Source organism: Crinia signifera, chromosome 5, assembly GCF_055691185.1.
Source record: "Crinia signifera chromosome 5, ASM5569118v1, whole genome shotgun sequence".
NCBI classification, from domain to species: Eukaryota; Metazoa; Chordata; class Amphibia; order Anura; family Myobatrachidae; genus Crinia; species Crinia signifera.
This window is the reverse complement of record NC_139221.1, coordinates 249,523,927-249,545,601: the sequence shown is the minus strand read 5'-3', so window position 1 is coordinate 249,545,601 and position 21,675 is coordinate 249,523,927. Positions and strand designations below refer to the sequence as shown.

Sequence of the window (21,675 nt, the reverse complement as noted above, 5' to 3'; positions counted from 1 at the left end):
GCAGAACATTGGCAGGTCATTGTGGGACTTGTGGTGCCACGGTAAATGCAGACGTTAGAAGGCAGGGCGCTACACGGATCTTGCCGTCTGCACAGACGGGGGGGGGGGTTGTGCCAGTTTGAACAGTGCGGATTTATGGGGGGAGGGTGCCCACCAACAGGGTATAGACTATGATGGGTGAGGGGTAATAGGAGAGGGAGTTCAGGGCAGAACATTGGAAGGCAGGGCGCTACACGGATCTTGCCGTCTGCACAGACGGGGGGGGGGTTGTGCCAGTTTGAACAGTGCGGATTTATGGGGGGAGGGTGCCCACCAACAGGGTATAGACTATGATGGGTGAGGGGTAATAGGAGAGGGAGTTCAGGGCAGAACATTGGAAGGCAGGGCGCTACACGGATCTTGCCGTCTGCACAGACGGGGGGGGGGGGTTGTGCCAGTTTGAACAGTGCGGATTTATGGGGGGAGGGTGCCCACCAACAGGGTATAGACTATGATGGGTGAGGGGGTAATAGGTGAGGGAGTGCAGGGCAGAACATTGGCAGGTCATTGTGGGACTTGTGGTGCCACGGTAAATGCAGACGTTAGAAGGCAGGGCGCTACACTGATCTTGCCGTCTGCACAGACGGGGGGGTTGTGCCAGTTTGGACAGTGCGGATTTATGGGGGGAGGGTGCCCACCAACAGGGTATAGACTATGATGGGTGAGGGGTAATAGGAGAGGGAGTGCAGGGCATAACATTGGCAGGTCATTGTGGGACTTGTGGTGCCACGGTAAATGCAGACGTTAGAAGGCAGGGCGCTACACTGATCTTGCCGTCTGCACAGACGGGGGGGTTGTGCCAGTTTGGACAGTGCGGATTTATGGGGGGAGGGTGCCCACCAACAGGGTATAGACTATGATGGGTGAGGGGTAATAGGAGAGGGAGTGCAGGGCATAACATTGGCAGGTCATTGTGGGACTTGTGGTGCCACGGTAAATGCAGACGTTAGAAGGCAGGGCGCTACACTGATCTTGCCGTCTGCACAGACGGGGGGGTTGTGCCAGTTTGGACAGTGCGGATTTATGGGGGGAGGGTGCCCACCAACAGGGTATAGACTATGATGGGTGAGGGGTAATAGGAGAGGGAGTGCAGGGCAGAACATTGGCAGGTCATTGTGGGACTTGTGGTTCAAAGGTCAGTGCGGACATTTGACGGAAGGGCGCAAGATGGAACTTGCCGTCTGCATAGGCGGGGGGCTGTGTAATTTGCTGTGTCATTTTGGGCAGGGCACAGAGACAGCTGAATGTGGCGGTTGTGATCCGCGGTGGGAGAGGGGGCAGGTCTGCACAATGCAAGAGTGATTGTCGGTATGATGTTCGACGTATTGTTGTTCGAAAAGATAATGATCGAAGCTGTTTGCTTCGATAAAAAGGCTATCGAAAAATGAGGTAATCGACTTAAATCTGTTCGATGTAAATTGCTTCTATCAAATGTCAATCGAAGTAATTGGTAATCGACTTAAATCTGTTCGATGTAAATTGCTTCTATCAAATGTCAATCGAAGTAATTAATTTCTACACAATGACATCGATAGTTAAATATTCGCGTTAAATGTATTCGATGTAAATAGTATCGATATAAATGTTATCGAAGTTACAAATTTCTAGTAAGGTTTTTCGATGTAATAATTTTCGAGTTCATAGCAATCGAAAAAACCCGTGTTCGAGTTGATAGCAATCGAAAAACCCCGTGTTCGACATTACTTAAATCGGTAAGTTATGTGTTCGGTGTATTGTGGTGTTCGGTAAAGTAATGTTCGAAGTAGAATGCATTTCGATGTATGTTTGATCGATGTGATGTAAATGTCGATGTGTTTTGATTCGGTGAAATGAGTTCGATGTAAATGAATTCGATGTGATGTCGTTCGCTAAAACGCCCGTATCCCGTATAAAAGTAGGATAGTCAGTCCCATATAGGATTACATGCATAAAAATAAAAAACAGAACTCCTCCAAATATACTATATTATACAATTATGAAGTGCACTGGGTATTTGGCTTAGTTCACAAATTACATGTTTAATAAATTAAATCAAAGGGTTAGTGTCAAACATACAATCAATGTATTAAAAATTTACATAAAGGATAAAAACATGTTGAAGTTGAATATATGAAGACCCCTCTCTGATAGGTGAATGCCGGTAGAGATGTTGTATAGATCAACGATGTATTTGGCTAGGTAGGTTCTTCATTCTTCTAAAACCCATATTTATACCATAAACAATATGGCTGCTTGATTGATCCAGCTGTGCATCATTTTACTTCATATTGTATATTTAGATTTATGTTAATTCTTTATTAAAGTATTGGTAAATAGGAGGCAAATCTGTAAATATAGATTGCAACTGTATACATTTTTTAATAAAAACAGACATTCTCCTTCCTGTTCCTGTATAGCAATCACATGATGTAAACAATATACCATGTGACCATCTGGATGTAGGAAGTATTATAAGGTGTCCTGCTGCATTTTGATCATATGATCGCACTTCCTGGCAGACGGATAAACCAATCCGGGGTCTTCACTGCATCCAGACACACTTATGTGGTCTTTATATGCCGCTCTAAATAATTGGTGTGCGTGTGAAGACCTCTGGAAGGTGGACCCGGTTTTTCTCAGTGTCAATCTCCCTCTGGTTGTTTTATAGAAGTTCACAGGGGCTGGGTAAATGGTTCATCAAACATTCCATCAATTACTGCAAAAACAATTGGGAGTGTTCTAAACTGGGCTATAATAAATAATAATCCAAAAGACATGTAATAAAGATTTCTCCTGTTACTGTTTTCTTATATGATGTTATGGGCAATCATTTGTTCTTAGTTAATATGGAGCAGAATCATATTTTTATAAAAATATATTGTGTGTAAGGTCAACAGCAACAAGAGGTCAACAGGGCCAAACGTATGGCAGGGCTGGTGTCAGGTTTATCAGCATCCTAGCTAGGCAAATCTTGAACATGCTGCCACCCTTAACCCAAAGCTTCCACCAATATCCACCTTACAGCCTCTCAAGTGACAGTGCAGTGCAGGAACAGGTCCTGGCACCCTAGGAGATGATAGAGGCGGCCATGGATACAGAAATGGTAGACACAAGAGGTTTTATTTTACTTTTATGGGTGTTATATTGTATGTTTCATCATATTTAACCACAATCAGTGGAAACTTATGGGCTTGCTTCACTGCGACTTTAGATAAGGTGACTATTCAGATAGGGGTATTCAATGCCGCAGCGAGCGGCCGGCGAGGGGGTTAAACAGCGAGGATTGCTGAAAACCAGCAATCCTCGCTGTTTAACCCCCGCGCCGGTCGCTCGCTCTATTCAACGTTCTGGGGAAATCCTTGCCGTCACAGGACGGCGAGAATTCCCCAAAACAGCGAGACCTGTGGCTGCTGCAGAAAACTCGCAGTTTTTAGCCGCGGGTCTCGCTGCTTCTGGAGCCGCATCCGTCAATTCCCCCTCGCTCAAAAAACGGAGCGAGGGGGAATTGGCGGATGCGGAGGCTGTGTTGAATGCTGTCAGGGTGAGTGGTGACAGCGAGCAGGAAGCCCTGCTCGCTGTCACCACTCGCAAACAGCATTGAATACCTGCAAGAGTCGTAGTCCAAGTGGAGAAAGGAGAATAAATCAAGCAAATACTTGGAAAACATTTTTTACTTGCACTGGTCTACTGTAGCTACAGGTTGAGTATCCCTTCTCCAAATATTTATTATCCAAATAATTCTGTAAACCATATTTTGCAAAATGTACTTTTATTTAATTTTTTTTGCTAAAAGCACTACTAGGGACATCTGTAACTGGCACTACTGGGGACAGGATCTGTAACTAGCACTAAACATTCAAATTCAGTGCCTGAGATCGTATAATCCTTGTTTAATGCTAAAAATGTTAAATATGATATTTATGTATTTTTCATTTGTTTAATGTATTTCTACAACACAAATGCAAGATACCACAAGATACCTCATTCAAATATAAAAATATTCAGAAATACGGAATAATCCATTATCCAATATACTTCTGGTCCAGTGCATTTTGGATAAGGGATACCTGTGTTAGATTTATTACATTATGTATTTTTTTGGTTTTGTTTAAATGTATCACTTCTTGATATATGTTTTCTATCATATTGGTTCTAGTTCTTAAGCCCTGTTACACATGGGGCGATATGCTCGCTGAGCGATTATCGCTCGGCGATATATCGTTCAGTATCTCGTTTTCATCAGCGACCAGCCGCCAGGGGAAGCTGGCGGTCGCAGAAGCATGCTCCTGGGACCAGCGATTTCTTCAGGGCTGGTCATGGGAGCATGCTCCCGGCGACCGGTACACATGGGGATATGGTTGCTCACCCGATTGGTGATATTGGCTAGAAGTGCCCCCCTGTGTAGGGGGTTTTACTGCTATCTTTATATATTTTTTTTACATACCTACTTCTATTTTAATGCACAGTTTATTTTATTCTGGGGTATATAAGAGAAAAGCACAGTGTTTTACATTCTCTCACACAAAGGGGGAATTCAATTCCAGGCGAATACATGTGCGTGGACGAATCAGAATGACAATAGCCAAACATAACAGCAGCTCTGTCTTACACAAAAGTGTCAAGATTCAGGATTCGGCCAGGTTGGCGAACGGTGTGAAATGCGGCATTGACTGCCGCATCTCACACCAGTGCATTCCACCAGTGGGCCCTTCAAGCCCCAGTCCGACATTGATTGGGCAGAACCATTTGTAGCCAATCATTCTCTTTAGGACACAGCTGAACACAGCAGGCTCAAAGAACAGCCAGTGAAGTTTGCATTGGGTGTACTGTAGACACTCTGGATGTATCTAGCTTCCTTGTGACTATCTTTACTCTTAAGATTGAAACATTTCCAGGATGGTTGGCTATAACAAAGACAGTCACTTTGGTTGACTGCTGTAACATAAAATAAAACACTCAAGTAAACAGAAAGAACTCAGTGATTTGATCGGTCACTGTTATTTTTATTTACTGAACAGAAACATTCACTTATAAGATAGCAGTGTAATTTACTGGAACAAGCAGCAAATCCACCTTTCGTAAATTCAATTTATTTATTTTTTACAAATCTTACAAATGTACATTAGATTATACAGTATTGCCATTAAATCATGCTTCCTTTTTGTACATATTTTGTAGTCAGTATTGTCCTAAACTAGAATATTTGCACATAGCATTTCTAAGACTCGAATGGTCCATTATTCAAACAGTTATGACACCCAGCAAGAAACAAACTGGAACACAGCATTTTACACAAATGCAGTTCTGGTAGATTCTGAGTGTGCAGATTACCTGTAAAACAGATAATGGGCTCAGTTTAATAGACTGTATTGAGATTATGAGGTAAAGTCACTAAACCTTCTAAAAAGAAAAATGGAATTGTTGCATGTAGCAAGCAAACAGGTCCCAGCTGTTATTTTCTAGCATATACTACAAAGATATAAACTGTAATTTTATTGGTTGTTATGTTTTAGTAATTGGATCCCTTTATTTTGGATTGTGTCAACTGTCATCCCCAAATTCTATCAAATTTCATAACTGTACCCCACATATAATAGTGGTCTGATTCCATCAGATAATGGTATTGTATATGTTCATATCACTCCAAAACAAGTACAGTATATCTATAATAGATGTTACAGTATGTCTGTTAATAGCTTCACTTCCTGTATTGGGTGAGTTTAATGAGTCTAACAGGGTTCACAGACTGAATGAAGTTTGAATGGAGCTGAATTTCAGTAGAAAAGTATGGGTTTGATGAAAATGAAGAATGTTATGTGAAAAATATATACATATTTCCAACATTTATCCGATTTAACGTGACTACACAAAATATCCACTCAGTCATATAACCATTTTCTGTTTCCTGCACTTTTTTTAATGTGGTGCAATACAGTACTCTTCTATTTTCTGCAATAAGAAATGTTCAGCCCAGATGTAATATTATACACACGCTCATGCGCACATTGTTTAAAAATAAATAAAATAATTGCATTAGCCATCACTTTACTTTCACTTCCCTATGGTGGCCCTGCCACTCTGACTGCTCATACATAAGTGGAAAGTTCTGGGGGGGATCCAACAGATCCTTCTCCTGTTTTTTTTTACAATCATTGTCTATAAGTGACAGATCACATTCTGGAACTTGGTAAATAGAACAAGAAAGATGTCCCCCACTGCGAATGAAACATGCTGCAGGCCACCTTAGGGATACTAATTATTTGCAGATATCCAATCAAATTGGGTGCCTCTAGAAGCTATACCGCATGTAATAATTAATAAATATCCTGTGGCACCAATTAGATAAGTTTTAAATGTACAAATGTTGTGCTTGTAGGGCTGATGTATCAATGTTCCTAATTTGTCCCCCATAAAAGTCATTTGTTATCAATGAATTATTGGTGGTACGTTATCATCTTGCCTTGGCACAGGTCTCAATACAAGTCTGTCACTGCAAAGCATTATGCAATCACTTTACTTCTGGGTTTTGGACCCAGCCAAGACCACATTACAGATATCTACAAATATTTGCTGCAGATCCTTGTTCAAAGACATGAAACTTACTTGATGATGTGTTTTCATAAAACATTCATACATTATCTCCTGTGTATTTTTTATTTTCTAATTTATTTCCAGATCAATAAACTTAAATGAATCACTGTCAGACTGCCTTAAATAGTATTTGGGCAATAAAGTAAAACTAAAATTGTATGAAGGAACACTATACGATATGCAGTCACATATATAGGCAACATATATAGGCTCCCATACATTTATTTTATGTTCTATGCTACACATAAAGATATATGCAGGTGCATTTTTTACTAATATGTAGGAAAAGGTTAGAGGTTGTGTAAGACTAGATGTTCATGTGCCCTCTGCCCTCTGGCCGGTAGTGCACTAAAGTCTAAAAACTAGGGGCACAGAAATCTGTGGAATTTCCGCAGTGCCATTTTCCCAATGAATTGTGGAGAAATTGTGCCACCAATGGGGGATTTCGTAGAGATAAGTACGGAAAAAAATAGGTGCTCGGTGTGCAGTGTGGGTCCCTCTGGACTACACTATAGATACGCCAGTGGATTGGGCGCATAATTATTACACACAATACATGTAATTGAGGCACCAATGGACTAGAGCAATTAAATCAGTAGTCACCCGTTCCTCTTTAACTGTGTTTCCAATATGAACTATGCAGTACTGTACCTAGTATATAAAACAATACTAAGATTGTACACAGAATTTAGCCTAATAATTAAATATTAGTTTTACATAATTCCATATAATAAACACCAAATTCCCTTGATGAGTCATTTGGTAGAATGTAAAAGTGTCTGAGTTCACCATAGGTATAAGATGCTGGCTGAACTTGGCCGGGATTTTATATAATTACATATTACAAAATGGCAAGGAACTGTCACCAAAAAGGTTTCACTACTGGGGTGAGGACCCCTCCAAGAAAGCCCCTTCCATTTGGCTGAATTATAGGAAGTGGCAAGCCCACAACTAACAATAGTCTCTGGAATGGTAACTATACCTATGCTGATTTGATAACATTGCCAGTACTGTGCATACAGTATGCTTTATTAACCCCATAGACTATTAATAACAAAAAGGACTCACTAACTCATCTGCTTGCTAATCACTAATGGAACTGTGTTCATTTATATTCATCCCCACCCATTAGATTGAATATTTCATTCATCACTTCAAACGTCACTGTTCGTATATATGTACATTTAAAGTGAAGTTAGTTTTGGATTATCTCTGCTATTTATAGGAAAAAGCATCTTTCTGGACTCTCCCTATTGAGGGATATTTTAATCTATAGTGTGTATCCACAGTGATTTTTAGGAATATTGTTTGATATTGTTGTCTGTACCTGTATGTTTATTTGTGTTTTTATTGTTAATTTTTTATTAAATGTACTATTATTTCAAGCGCAGTCTCTTTTCCCTATATATTGTTTTGATTTCTATGTGGTTTTCAAATACCCACATCTGACTGCTGCTCAAATAATAGGTTAAAATGCACCATATGTTCTGGGAGCCTTCCAATATGTAGTGCACAGCCATTCTTTCCTATTTTATATAATTGTTTTGCCAAGTAAATTATTGATGCTTTGAAAAAAAGTTCAGGTAACATCTTGCACCTACTGGGCACTATTGAATCCCACCAATAGTATTGGTTGTATGTATGAAGTGAACAATTTAGGGCACATTCATCTTAGATAAACAGCATAAAACTCTAAATACAGCCCAGTGTAAGCTAAAAGGAACAGAAAAAAATGCAGGTCTATATGTGTTTCTACAATTTTATACACAGCCCCCTAAGAATGCTGAGCGGAGCAGAAATTTCTAAAAGGAATGCTTGCTTTGTTCTCCTGAAGGGGAAGACAAATGCAGCAAGATGCTATCTGAGCAGAGGAGTGAAGACTCCGCGTGAGACAGCAGAAATGGGCAATTTGTCTTGCAGGTAAATATGAACTGCAACAGAAAATCCAAACAAGAATGGATGGGCAGATTAAAGGATTAATGTCGTCTTATCTCTTTCCCCCTGAGTAGCCTACTATTTTACAATGACCCTACTAATTTATAACTGACAGTACGTCAGCCATTCATACTGCTATTACAAAGGGTATGAAGCAGGGACGAAGTCTTGTTTTGCTTTAAAGAAGATATTCTCTTGTTATCTTAATTCCACTTCTCTTTATTAGAAGAACACGTGTAAGCTGATTTCAGAGTATGAGTTAACCACAGTAATAAAGATCAAGAAAATGTCCAGCCAAGAAATGAAAATATTCTGAAATTCACTCTGACAAGTCTTCACAAACCTTTGCTAGCTGAAGTGAATGCAGAGCAGAGGCAGCCATTTTGTTACCTCAAGCCATCTTCATCAGAATGTAACCTAAATCCTTGTATAGTGCTACTTACAAATGCACATAATGGCTTCAGTCTAATTAGTGACTTAATTGCTGGTCCTCAGTGAAGTGATATATACTCATGTAGTGTATACTGGTTCATTCCACTTGGTATAGACAACATTTGCAGTTTAGTAGATGAAATGGAGTTTTTCCTCTTAGGAGCTGCAAATCGCTATTCCATGCTGAACATTTTGCAGTTCTACTCTTTCTGTAAGTTTATATTCTTTGCATACAAAAATTCAAATAATATGTTGACAATAAAGTATAACTAAAATTCTATGAAACCCTGCCAGAAGTTACACGGTAAGTAAGCTTCAATACATTTAATATATTTGAAGCATAAAAACCCATACTGTACATACTGTATTCTGTTACCTCATGAATAATGAAAATATTTATCATTAAATGGAAATAAAAAAACATTATTTCTTAAGGCAGTATTCAATGAGAAAAATTCTCCGTGTTTTATGGAGAATTTTTGCTTTTTTCACCTTGGACGGAGCATTTTGCTCTCCAAAAGTGAACCACCCTATTCAATGTGAAATATTCGCCGTCTTTCTAAGTAATTTTCGCTGTCTCTCTCCATGTAGAAATTCTCCATCTTTTGATGGAGAGCTGGAATGTGAACTTTTAAACTAAAAGGTTTTTTTTTAAATTTTGGTGTAAAAAAATCAGGTTTTATTTTTTCTGTGAAGGGGCATGTTATTTTTATTCATGTGCTTATAGCACATGAATATATATTGAATAAAAAAAAATTATTATTTTTTTTTTTTACACAGTGCAGCCAGCAGGGGGCCGGAGCGCTCGAGCCGCTCATTAGATATTCATATATTCACTGCACCCGATCGTTATGCACGATCGGGGCAGTGAATACTGGGTCCCCCGCTGGCTATAGGGGGGGGCAGCCTGTGCTGCCTGGGTCCCGGGGAGCCCTCCTCCCCTCCACATTCCTCAGGAGCAGCCAGGGAGACTTTAATCTCTCTGGCTGCTTCCGTCCCCCGGCTCCCTGAAAGCTCCCTGCCGCGGACGCTCGTCCGCTGCAGGGGTTAAGACTCGCCGCGAGTGGCGGCGAGTCTTAAATACATTGAATAGTGGGAGCAGGAGGCTCCGGAACAGGGAGAGTGCATGGCGAGAGAAAAAATCTCTCGCCATGCACAGAGAATTTTTTTCATTGAATACTGCCCTTAGACAAATGTCTTCCTTCTATTTTAGATTAATGTTGTATTAATATAATATTTAGTTCCATGTACCAAACTGATTGACCTGCACCTGATGGTCTGGCACCCAGGGGGAGTTAGGCTGTGGGAGGGCTGTTATGCCCCTTTTGCACAGCCTGAAATAACCTGGGTTTTTGCATGGGAGCATGTAAAACCCCCGGATTGCAGGTTGTATAAATGCACCCAGTTATAATATGCTGGGTAGTGAGCAGGGCTGAACATGGATGCAACCTGGCTAGTGGTGTAGTATAAATGGGTAACCTGGGTCAATGCGACCTGGGACCCGCTCACTGCAATAAGCGGTACTGGCTCAGGACCCGCCTCCTCTGCCATCACCTGCATGGCATTATTAGGGAGGCCAGTGAAAAAGGCCACAAGCCAGGTCGCACACAGGCAGGACCCGCGTACAAAAAGTGCAACCCGCCTTTTTGGTGCAAAAGTGGTATTAGTCTGCAGGGTAGAGTTAGTCTGCAGGGGGTAGTCAGGCTGGAGGTTTAGGTGCTGCAGGGTGGAGTTAGGCTGCATGTGGGCTCAGGCAGGCTGCAGGAGGGTTTAGATAAGCTGTGGGTGGCAATCTGGCTTTGGGAGGTTAGGGTTTAGCTGGTATGGGGTGGGAGTAAAAGCCGTCCAGATGCCACTGTATATACCACCAATAATCTGTCAAAATGGATAATCCGGCACAGTGCTGGAACCAAGGGTGCCGGATTAGTATTGGTGTACCTGCACTAGGATTTCAGGGCTAATGAACATAATATGATTCTGAGTCTCCTCTTGGTATTGCAATCAAGCACACATGGAACGTGGATGATATGAAGTGTTAATGAAGTAGCATACATCGCCCCCAGAATGTCACAGAACAATGCAAATGTCAAGAATAGATTGACTAGTAATTTCCTCCCTAAAGGTGCCCATACACATTACAATTATTGTATACAATATTGTATACAATATCGCATCTCATCCGATCTGGGTTTTGCGATAAAATCAGACGAGATGAGATCTAGTACAAAAAGTATGTGCTGCACATACTTTTTGTACTAGATCTCATCTCATCTGATGTCATCGCAAAACCCAGATCGGATGAGATGCGATATTGTATACAATATTGTATACAATAATTGTAACGTGTATGGGCACCATTAGGAATTTAAATGATCACATTGATAAACAGTACATGGGATACAATAAGATTGTCATAAGGGAGTGACATGAAAACTTTTTTTTTAGGTTTTTAGACATTTGTTGACCAAACCAAGATTGCAAATAAATGCAAAATACTCTTCAAATTGATACTTCTCTGTATTATAATGAAAGTCAAATATAACTACCAAGAACTAAGTAATCTTTCTCAGTGTTCTCTGTTTTCCGCATAGATGCTCATTTTCCTCTAGCTAGTATTAACCCTGTAATTATATTAGAAACAATACAGGGGAGCCATATTGGCATAAGTAAAATTAGACATGAGGTCCGATACTACTTTGTTGTCTGCACTAAGAGACCTTTGTGTAAAAGCACGCTTAGCAGCAAGGCTGGATTTATAATGAATCACATGGGAATCATGACTATAGGTACCTGCAGAAAGGATGTCTCTGCTATACGCCACCAATAAAGTTTCTCTAACACAATTTGTATATCCTAGTGCTTTTCATTTTGTGTAAAATGTCACCAAACTTGTCTATAGTTATGGCCACTTTGGCAATAGTCCCACTCATTTACAGCCTAATTTTAAGTTTTCTTTCTGTTAGCTCCACCCATAAAATGGCTGTGAAAGGGGAACCAATAATATAAATCCAGCCCTGCTCATAATGTTTACTACCTCAAAGATGGACTAGACTAACACATCACGTTCCTGCTAGCCTTGAAGGATACACATAAAACATGTCCATTATCCATATAATGTAATTACTGCATTAAAAAAATAATCCAATTGGGTTTATTCATAACAAAGTTTGCACAGGAGGCATAAAAATTCTGCCAGTTTGTATTGTCCCAGTAGAATCCAGGCAAAGGACAAAGGTATATCAGGAGTTTACACAGTTAATAAAAATTGATCTTGCTCTGGAGGTTTTTTCACCCATGTGCCTAGGCCTGCTTTCTGAATGGCTTTAAAAAGCTGTTGCTTCACAGACTGGTATGTAGGATCCACATTCTTTGCTTCACAGTACACTGAGGGCATTTCTTCTAGGCTGGGAGTCCGTGTGCTCAGCTGTGTGGAGAAAAACATTGAAAACAAGGAATAAGCCACTTTTCAATGTAATTTCCTGTACCAATCGCTTAAATGTAGTAAAGAACAATACAAATAATTGCATTATAAAATTAGACAATTTAAAAGTGATTTAAAACTAATACATTTAATGAAAATACCACTAGGATTATGGTATATCAGTCATGCCACCCCCACACAATTGCTTTTCAAACTGGGTAGACAATACCTAACCAAAGTTATGTTTATAGTCACAGGAGGCCATTTACCAACCTATGAATTGCCATGAGTACAAACAGAAGTGAGATTTCAACTATAGTGTACACAGTGGAGGTAGGATAATCCGCCTTGCTGGCGGTGCAGGACCCATACATGAGTTCACAATATGCAACACAGCAGTGAGTGACAGGGAGAGGCAGGGGGAGGCAAAATGTGACAGGGAAAAATAGTAAGGGACAGGGTGAGGATGACAAGGGCGGTATATGGTCATTAAGTCAACAAACATTAGGTCGACATAGGTCTAGGTCACCATGAGTCTAGGTTGACAGGTCATTAGGTCAACACAAGCATTAGGTCGACATGGGCAAGGTTGAGAGTCAAAAGGTTGACATGGGGTTTTTCACTGTTTTTTGAGCCGACATGTGCCGATAGCCGATATTTCATGTCTTACCATCTACTAGGGTGTGGTGGGAGAATAAAATAGTAAACTCTCAGTTTACCACTATGATGTGCCCCTGAAGAAAATGCCAGTGGCGGCATTAAAACATCGGGGCATCCACCCATGAAGTATATTTAACTTGTTTCATACCTCAAATATAATTGCTTGAAAAAAAGACCCTTTGAGTGCAGCAAAATTACTGTTTCTCTATCCATCATCCTTGGAGGCACCTGGGCAATTATACTATATATAGAGGAGTGGCGGATCATATTGCATTCTATATATATATATATATATATATATATATATATATATATATATATATATATATATATATATGTGTGTGTGTGTGTGTGTATATATATATATATATATCCTGCACAAATACATATACACACATTTTTTTAATAAAGAAAATATATTTTTAAGCCTTGAGACCTTGGCTGCTCTTTACCTGACAAATACTGAGACCTGTAAAGGGGATAGAGCAAACACACGTCTCCAGGCAGAACACAGCTGTTAAAAGGTTCATAAGCCAAACTTCATTAGGCTTTAATCCTCTGCACTGCGGGTGGATTGTGTGTTGCTGGCTGACAAATGTCTTAAAGTGTTGAAACAGCGCAGTACAGGGGATTGCAGCTTTATGAATCCAGTCCTTAGTGGGGAAAATAAAAATCTATTCCAACAATGCTTGGTGCACAGAACAGTCGTATGACTAATAACTGGAAGGACCAGGACACGTCTTTGCTGTACTGTGGATCCCCAAAAGGACTAATAAAATGTAACTTTTATTAAGAATCACAGTGACATAAAACAAAGGTATAGCAATAAAACAAGGCAGTCTTCTTCTATTCTCTGCTCTTTATTCACGTTACTTCCAGCAGAAAGTGTATTTTTAAACACTGTATAATCTCTATCGCTACAAGGATTTCATTGACCAGTGCTTCAAATAATATATTATATGAAGTAACGAGGGGAAGGAAACTCTACTGTCAATACTTCCTTTGCAGCTTAAGTAAAAATAATTATTTTGTCAATATTGGTAGTTATAACTCAAGTCGTTGGGAGTAATGAAGAAAGCTTTTATTTAGAAATTCAATTAGCTCTTTCACTGACTAGTATCTAATTGCCAACCTTAAAATGCCCATAAATATTGGAGTATAGGATTGTAAAATGTGGTCTGAGAGACTCTTGTAGTTAACGGTTTGTAAAATGTGTTTGTCGGTAGTGCACATAAGGGTTATTTATGTCTCTCTGTGCTAAGTACCTGCGGCTGTTACAGGATGGATGTGAAAACTCTGCTTTGTACACTATTATTGTACAAGATAAATATTGAATAATGCATATTATCTACTACAAAGAATGAGATGTATTAATGGGCAGCACAGATAGTGTAATGGTTAGCATTACTGTTTCACAGTACCGAGGTCATGGGTTTGATTTCCACCATGTGTGATGTTTGTACAGTATAGTCTCCCTGTGCTTGTGTGGGTTTCCTCTGGGTACCAGTGGTGAAACTATAGAGGGTGCAGGGTGCACTTGCAACTGGACCTGGCAGCACAGGAGGCCGGTGGACAAGAAAGCAACCCCCCTGCTCTGTTAAGATTGCTTTTCTTAAATTATGAAGCAGGTAGCATGCCTTGGTTAGCAAAAAGGGATTTCGCATTATCGTCTGTGGGGGAAAGGGTCCGTGTCCCCTCCCGTGGTGGAGATGGATCCGTGTCACTCAAAGTACTGTTCAGTGGCCAGTGAGAGCGTGGGTCCGCATCACCGTAGATTCCACCCCCACTTGCAGTGAGAGCATGGGTCCACATCACTGTAGATTCCACCCCCACTTGCAGTGGGGGTGGAATCTATGGTGATCCGTGGCCGGTGAGAGCGTGGGTCCGCATCATTGTAGATTCCACCCCCACTTGCAGTGGGGGTGGAATCTACGGCAATCATTTACACTGAAAAATCAATCTGGTTTTGCAGTGGAAATGATTGTTGCTTTAAAAAAAAACCTGGAGATTTCTTACCAAATCTCTCACTTTCTGAATTTCTCATCCTATTAAATTTCACCGGACCTGTTCAAAATGTCAACATTATGAATTTTGACACATGAAATTAGGGTTAGTAATAGACTCCAATAAGGGTAAGGATCAGGCTTACAGTAAGCTGCAATTAGGGTCAGTGTAAGGCTACAATGAAGGTTAAAATTCATAATGTTGACAAAATAAACATGTTGGCATTATCCCTGTGTCAACATGTGAAATGCTGATATTCCAAATATTTCAACATCCAAAATGTAGCTATTTAGACCATGTCAACATTATAGTGTCAACATAATGAATTTCAACATTCTATATGATATGTCACAAAAATATAAGCAGTGTGATGTGATACTCAAATACAGTGTTTCGCACACTTGGCCCTCATGGAACCCTAACAGCACATGTTTTCTTGATTAACTTGATCCAACTGTAGATGGTTGGTATTAGTAAATTAACATATCTGTGCTTCTGTTAGATGATCTGGAAAATATGCACAGTCAATGTACCATGGGGATCAGGTTTGAGGAAACAATGCTCTAATTCACACCACTGCCCACTGGTTTGTAAGGTGACTTCATATTCTTTCTTTAAGAAAGTTAATTTCTAAATCAGAATAATAATATCAGAATTACAGATTTCCATTAAACCTGCTCAGTGACATGGAGGTTCCTCATTGGAGTGAGGACATCTCCAGGCACCCAATGTACTTCACCCCCCACACTTGCCACTGACTCTCTGTACAATGCCTATTTGTAGGGAATAGCCGGTGAACATAGAGCTTTGGGCCTTATTCTAGTTCACACTTTCTGACAAAATCCTTCTTAGATGGACAAAACCATGTGCACTGCAGGTGGGGCAGATGTAACTTGTGCAGAGAGAATTAAATTTGGGTGGGGTTTTACTTCAAAGTGAGATCTATATTGCAGTGTAAATATAAAGCAGCCAGTATTTACCCTGCACAGAAACAAAATACTGTAACTCACCCAAATCTAATTCTCTCTGCACATTTTACAGCTGCCCGCCCCCCTGCAGTGCACATGGTTTTGTCCATCTAAGAAGGATTTTGTCAGAAAGAGTGAACTAGAATAAGGCCCTTTATCCCAATGGACAATAGTGACTGTGCCTCCAATTAATGGTAAGTTAATTTTACCACTGTTTGCTAAATATCCAAAGCTTATTTTTTTATTTGAAAAAACTCATAAACAGCATTTTCTATTTGATTGCACTCTCTGGAGCTGTTTTAGAATTGGAAACAGCCTTGTTAAAAATTGCTGTAATAACCATGACAAACTCCAAAAGGGTTGGTGGCCAGATGAGCCAGTCTAGAACATATCCTGAGATACTGCCATTTAAACATGTCCTTACCTTACTGAGGAACCTCCATGGCAGGTTCTGTATGTCCCCTACGTTTCTAAAAATAATTATTTATGTAGTTTTAAAATCCCTTTAAAATATAATAAGAGTATAGGAGTGAAAAACAGATCAGTCACTAATAATGCCTCTTGTTACTGCATATTATTCTGCAGTATATTATACATACTGTATAAAACATATTGAATAGAACTATGCTGGAAATGAAGAAGCATGAAATGACATTATACCTTTCCGTATAGTTTTGACCATCGGACATATAGTAAGTGCTTGCAGAGCCTGGAGGGATTGCCGCAGCTCCTCTTTCCTGTTGTAGCATTAATAACCTCTAGATTCGGGCTGCCCATGATCCAATTGACATTATTGTTTGGAGATTTTCCTGGCTGGCGAGATTCAGCATTGCTTATTCCTAACAAAAACAAGAGTCAAAGTGTAAGAAATATATATACTGTATACTGCACACACAAAGTCCATGAAGTAAGTGTACAGTATTAGTACGTGTTACTGGTGCACTGAGGTACAAGAACTGGCTTCTGATCCATGGTTCCACCACTAATTGTACAAACTTAATTGTAATTGTATTTCCTTTATTGACTGTACCACAGTCCACAGATATAGAGTATATCCATTGCCTAAACACAGAGGCAGCCTTTGTGTCTAATGAGCTAACATAGTTGCCAACATTTCACAGAGGTATTTTGCAGTTTATCAGGTGAATATGAGTATATGTTAACATGCATTTTAGATGTAATACCATCCCATTATTATGTTACCTAAACTTGAATAGAAAGCATTTTATTATTTATGTATTACACACCCGCACGCACGCACATATATATTATCTTTCAAAGTCAAATCTCATGAATATAATTGCCTAGGTAATTTGACAACAGCAAAAACTTTCACTATCACTGTCAATTCTACTATTTGTACTGTCAGTTTTGTAACTGCACCTCTGAACCTATGCTATATTGATTTTATACATATTACAGTCTTTTCTGAGTTACTGTAATTGAGGATGCACCGTTACAATACAGTACTACAGTGGTTCCCAAACTGTGTGCCGTGGCTCCCTGGGGTGCCTCGGGACACTTGCAGGGGTGCCACGGGTTGGTTGTCAAGAACCAATTCAAATTATTTATGATCAATTATTTATGGACAAAACCAGTGCTGGTGGCTGCCAATCATACAATGTGTATAATCAGAAGCAAATCCTGCCCTTTAACATATAACTGAACCTAAGAATAACATAAACGCAATCTACTTAGTTTTATATATACATATATTTTTTACTAAGGGTGCCGTGGAAAAATTCTGATATTCTAGGGTGCCGCGATTCGAAAAAGATTGGGAACCCCTGCAGTACTATATTGTCACCTTCTTTTCTGCTCTCTTTCTTACAGACACTGCTCCTATTTGCATTTTTCCTCCCCCCAGTTACCTACTACACACTGTCCATGTTTTCTTCAACTTCCTCTTTACTTATTGTCTACCTAATCTTAAATTTTATACCCTGCCTCCAACTCTATCCCTCCCCCTAGTCTGCTAGACCTCCACTTCTCTCCCCTCTTCTGTCTCTCATCCACTCCTCTGCTTCCTTTCTCTTCCTCTCCTATTATCTTTCTCTCATCCACAGCTGCACAACAGTGGTCATAAGACACTACCACTTGACCTTGCACACTCCCTCCTCTCCATGTTGTTCCACCACACCTCTATCCCTCCTCACACCGAACTCCCACTCTGTCCATCTCCTGCAGTTTCCCTTCCTAGCTCATGCACCCACAATATCACTTCTCTCTCATCATCTCATCACCCCTGCTCTTCATATTTCTCTCACCTCAACACTACATCAACCCAGATAATATCATCCTACTCTTTCCAAAAGATTATCTCCCTCTCTCCTGTGTCCTCTACAATGCCAGATCTGTCTGTAACAAATTGGTTCCCACCCATGACCCCTTTATCGCCAACTCCCTGAATCTCCTAGCCATTACAGAAACCTGGATTTCCCTGACTGACACCACTTCTCCAGCTGCTGTCCCTGCTGGTGGTGTCAAATTCACACAGACCCCCTGACCTGGAACTCAATGAGGTGCTAGTGTTGGGGTCATTTTGTACTCCAGTTACACTCACAGTACCAAATCATACACCATGAACCATCCCTTACATTATTTACATTATTTGAGGTCTATGCCATATACCTGTTAGAACCTGTTCATCTTCGCGTAGCTGTCATTTGCCATCTTTCCTGGAATTACCACTAAATAGCTTGATCCTTCAGGTGATTTCAACATCCCAATTGATATCCCCACAGACTCCTCAGCCTCTAAACTCCTTAACCTCACATTGGGGGAGATTCTCTATGCAAGCCATGCGGTAAAAACCCCGTTATCGGGCTTCTACCGCATCCCACCGCCGCCCGCAACGACCCGCCGCCGCCCCGCACGGACCCCCGCCGCCCCGCATCGCCTCCCCCTCTCACCTGTGTCCGGGCAGCACAGAGCTGTGCTGCCGGGACCTGTGACCTCCTCCCTGCACTGATCCTCTTCCGGGTGCAGGGAGGAGGAGAGCCCGGGGCAGCAGCAGCAGCGCCTGGTGTGGGAGGGAGGGGGGAGCCGCCGGGACCTGCTGGGACCCGGCGACTCTCATCGCAAAGGACAGCTCTTAACGCAAGAGCTGTCCTTTGCTATAATTATCGCATATGTTAGAACATATGCGATAATTATAAATGCGATGGGTGGCGAAGGGGGGCGGAGATTCTTAGAGAATCTCCCCCATCATCACTTGGTGTCTACTAATGGACCTCCTCACCATCCCATGTAAGTGGGATCTCACTTGATCTAGTCTTCACTCACTGCTGTACTTTTTCTGACTTCTCCAACTCCTCATTCCCCCTCTCTGACCATCACCTTCTTTCCTTTAATTTATCCCTCTCTGCTTCTCCATCTACATATCTACCTCCTAATGCTACAATCACTAAGTGTAACATTGAGTCCATTGGCATAGCTTCCTTATCCCCCTTTGCTTGACACACTTCTGTCTCCTCTTCTCTCTCCTGTCCTCAACAAGCCACTTCTCTATACAATACCTCACTAACTTCTGCTCTTGACTCTGTAGCTCCAGCGACCACCATTCGCCTTCGCAGATCAACATCTCAACCCTGGCACATCAAATTCACAAGATATTTCCACAAATGTTCACGTACCGCTGAGTTGCAGTGAAATCACATAAGCTTGCTCCATTTCAAATGTATTTTCTCACCATACAGTGCTGCCCTTTCTGTCTCCAAACAGTCATACTTCAAGAACCTAATTTCATCACACTCCTCTAACCCCCGGCTTCTCTTTGCCACCATCAACTCCCACTTGACTTTGCCTCCAATATTACATACAAAACTGACTCCTTACGGCAGGACATCATATCCCAACAAGCCCTTAACAATCTGCTCCCTCCTTTCCCCAACCACCTCTTTATGTCTCTTTATACTCCCTCCCGCTCTATTTGCTCCACATATGCACACCCCCTCTCCTGCCAGCTGTTTACTTCCTCCTAGTCCCACCTACAAGATTTTTGCCATTGTGCTCTTTATCTCTGGAATTCTCTACACTTGCCTATCATACTCTCCACCTCCCTGCAAACGTTAAATGAGCTCTCAAGACCCACTTCATCATTAAACCAAACCATCTCTGATTCTAACCTTCTGTTTATGCTCACTTCTACCCTTTCTGTGTCACTCCTGTCTGTCCCTTTAGAATATAAGATCTCACGAGCAGGGCCCTCTCTCCTCATACACACTGCTTAAAAAAATAAAGGGAACACTAACATAAAACATCCTAGATCTGAATGAATGAACTATTCATATTAAATACTTTGTTCTTTACATAGATGAATGTGCTGACAACAAAATCACACAAAAATGATCAATGGAAATCAAACTTAGTAACCAATGTAGGTCTGGATTTGGAGCCACACTCAAAATTAAAGTGGAAAAACACACTACAGGCTGATCCAACTTTGATGTAATGTCCTTAAAACAAGTCAAAATGAAGCTCAGTAGTGTGTGCGGCCTTCTCGTGCCTGTATGACCTCCCTACAACACCTAGGTATGCTCCTGATGAGGTGGTGGATGGTCTCTTGAGGGATCTCCTCCCAGACCTGGACTAAAGCATCCGCCAACTCCTAGACAGTCTGTTGGTGGATGGAGCGAGACATGATGTCCCAGATGTGCTCAATTGGATTCTGGTCTGGGGAACGGGTGGGCCAGTCCCTGGCATCAATGCCTTCATCTTGCAGGATCTGCTGACACTCTCCAGCTACATGAGGTCTAGCATTGTCTTTCATTAGGAGGAACCCAGGGCCAACTGCGCCAACTTATGGTCTCACAAGGGGTCTGAGGATCTCATCTCGGTACCTAATGGCAGTCTGGCTACCTCTGCGAGCACATGGAGGGCTGTGTGGCCCCCAAAGAAATGCAACCCCACACCATTACTTAACCACTGCCAAACTAGAGGATGTTGCAGGCAGTACAACGTTCTCCTCGGCGTCTCCAGACTCTGTCACATTTGTCACATGTGCTCAGTGTGAACCTGCTCTCATCTGTAAAGAGCAGAGGGTGCCAGCGGCGAATTTGCCAATCTTGGTGCTCTCTGGCAAATGCCAGATGTCCTGCATGATGTTGGGCTGTAAGCACAACCCCCACCTGTGGACGTCGGGCCCTCATACCACCCTCATGTTTCTGACCATTTGAGTAGACAGATGCACATTTGTGGCCTGCTGGAGGTCATTTTGCAGGGCTCTGGCAGTGCTCCTCCTGTTCCACCTTGCACAAAGGTTGACGTAGCGGTCCTGCTGTTGGGTGCCCTCCTACGGCCTCCTCCACGTCTCCTGATGTACTGGCCTGTCTCCTGGTAGCGCCTCCATGCTCTGGACACTACACTGACAGACGTAGCAAACCTTCTTGCCACAGCTCACATTGATGTGCCATCCTGGATGAGCTGCACTCAATGAGCCACATGTGTGGGTTGTAGACTCCATCTCATGCTACCACTAGAGTGAAAGCACCGCCAGCTGTCAAAAGTGACCAAAATATCACCAGAAAGCATAGGAGCTGGGAAGTGGTCTGTGGTCACCACTTGCAGAACAACTTCTTTATTGGGGGAGTCTTGCTTATTGCCTATAATTTCCACCTGTTGTCTATTCCATTTGCACAACAGCAT

General features: G+C 41.4%; 1 protein-coding gene across 1 annotated transcript in view; it reads right to left on the bottom strand.

Annotated features, from left to right (window-relative positions):
* Positions 1-11,304: 11,304 nt before the first annotated feature.
* Positions 11,305-21,675, bottom strand: part of ADARB2 (adenosine deaminase RNA specific B2 (inactive)) — a 489,925-nt gene continuing 479,554 nt past the window's right edge. Inside the window, exons 10-11 of the mRNA XM_083188799.1 lie at positions 16,690-16,868; positions 11,305-12,400 (exon numbers count right to left, since the gene is read on the bottom strand). Of these exons, the coding sequence (XP_083044925.1) occupies positions 12,224-12,400; positions 16,690-16,868 (356 nt within the window). The 3' untranslated portion in view covers positions 11,305-12,223. The remainder of the gene's footprint in view (positions 12,401-16,689; positions 16,869-21,675) is intronic.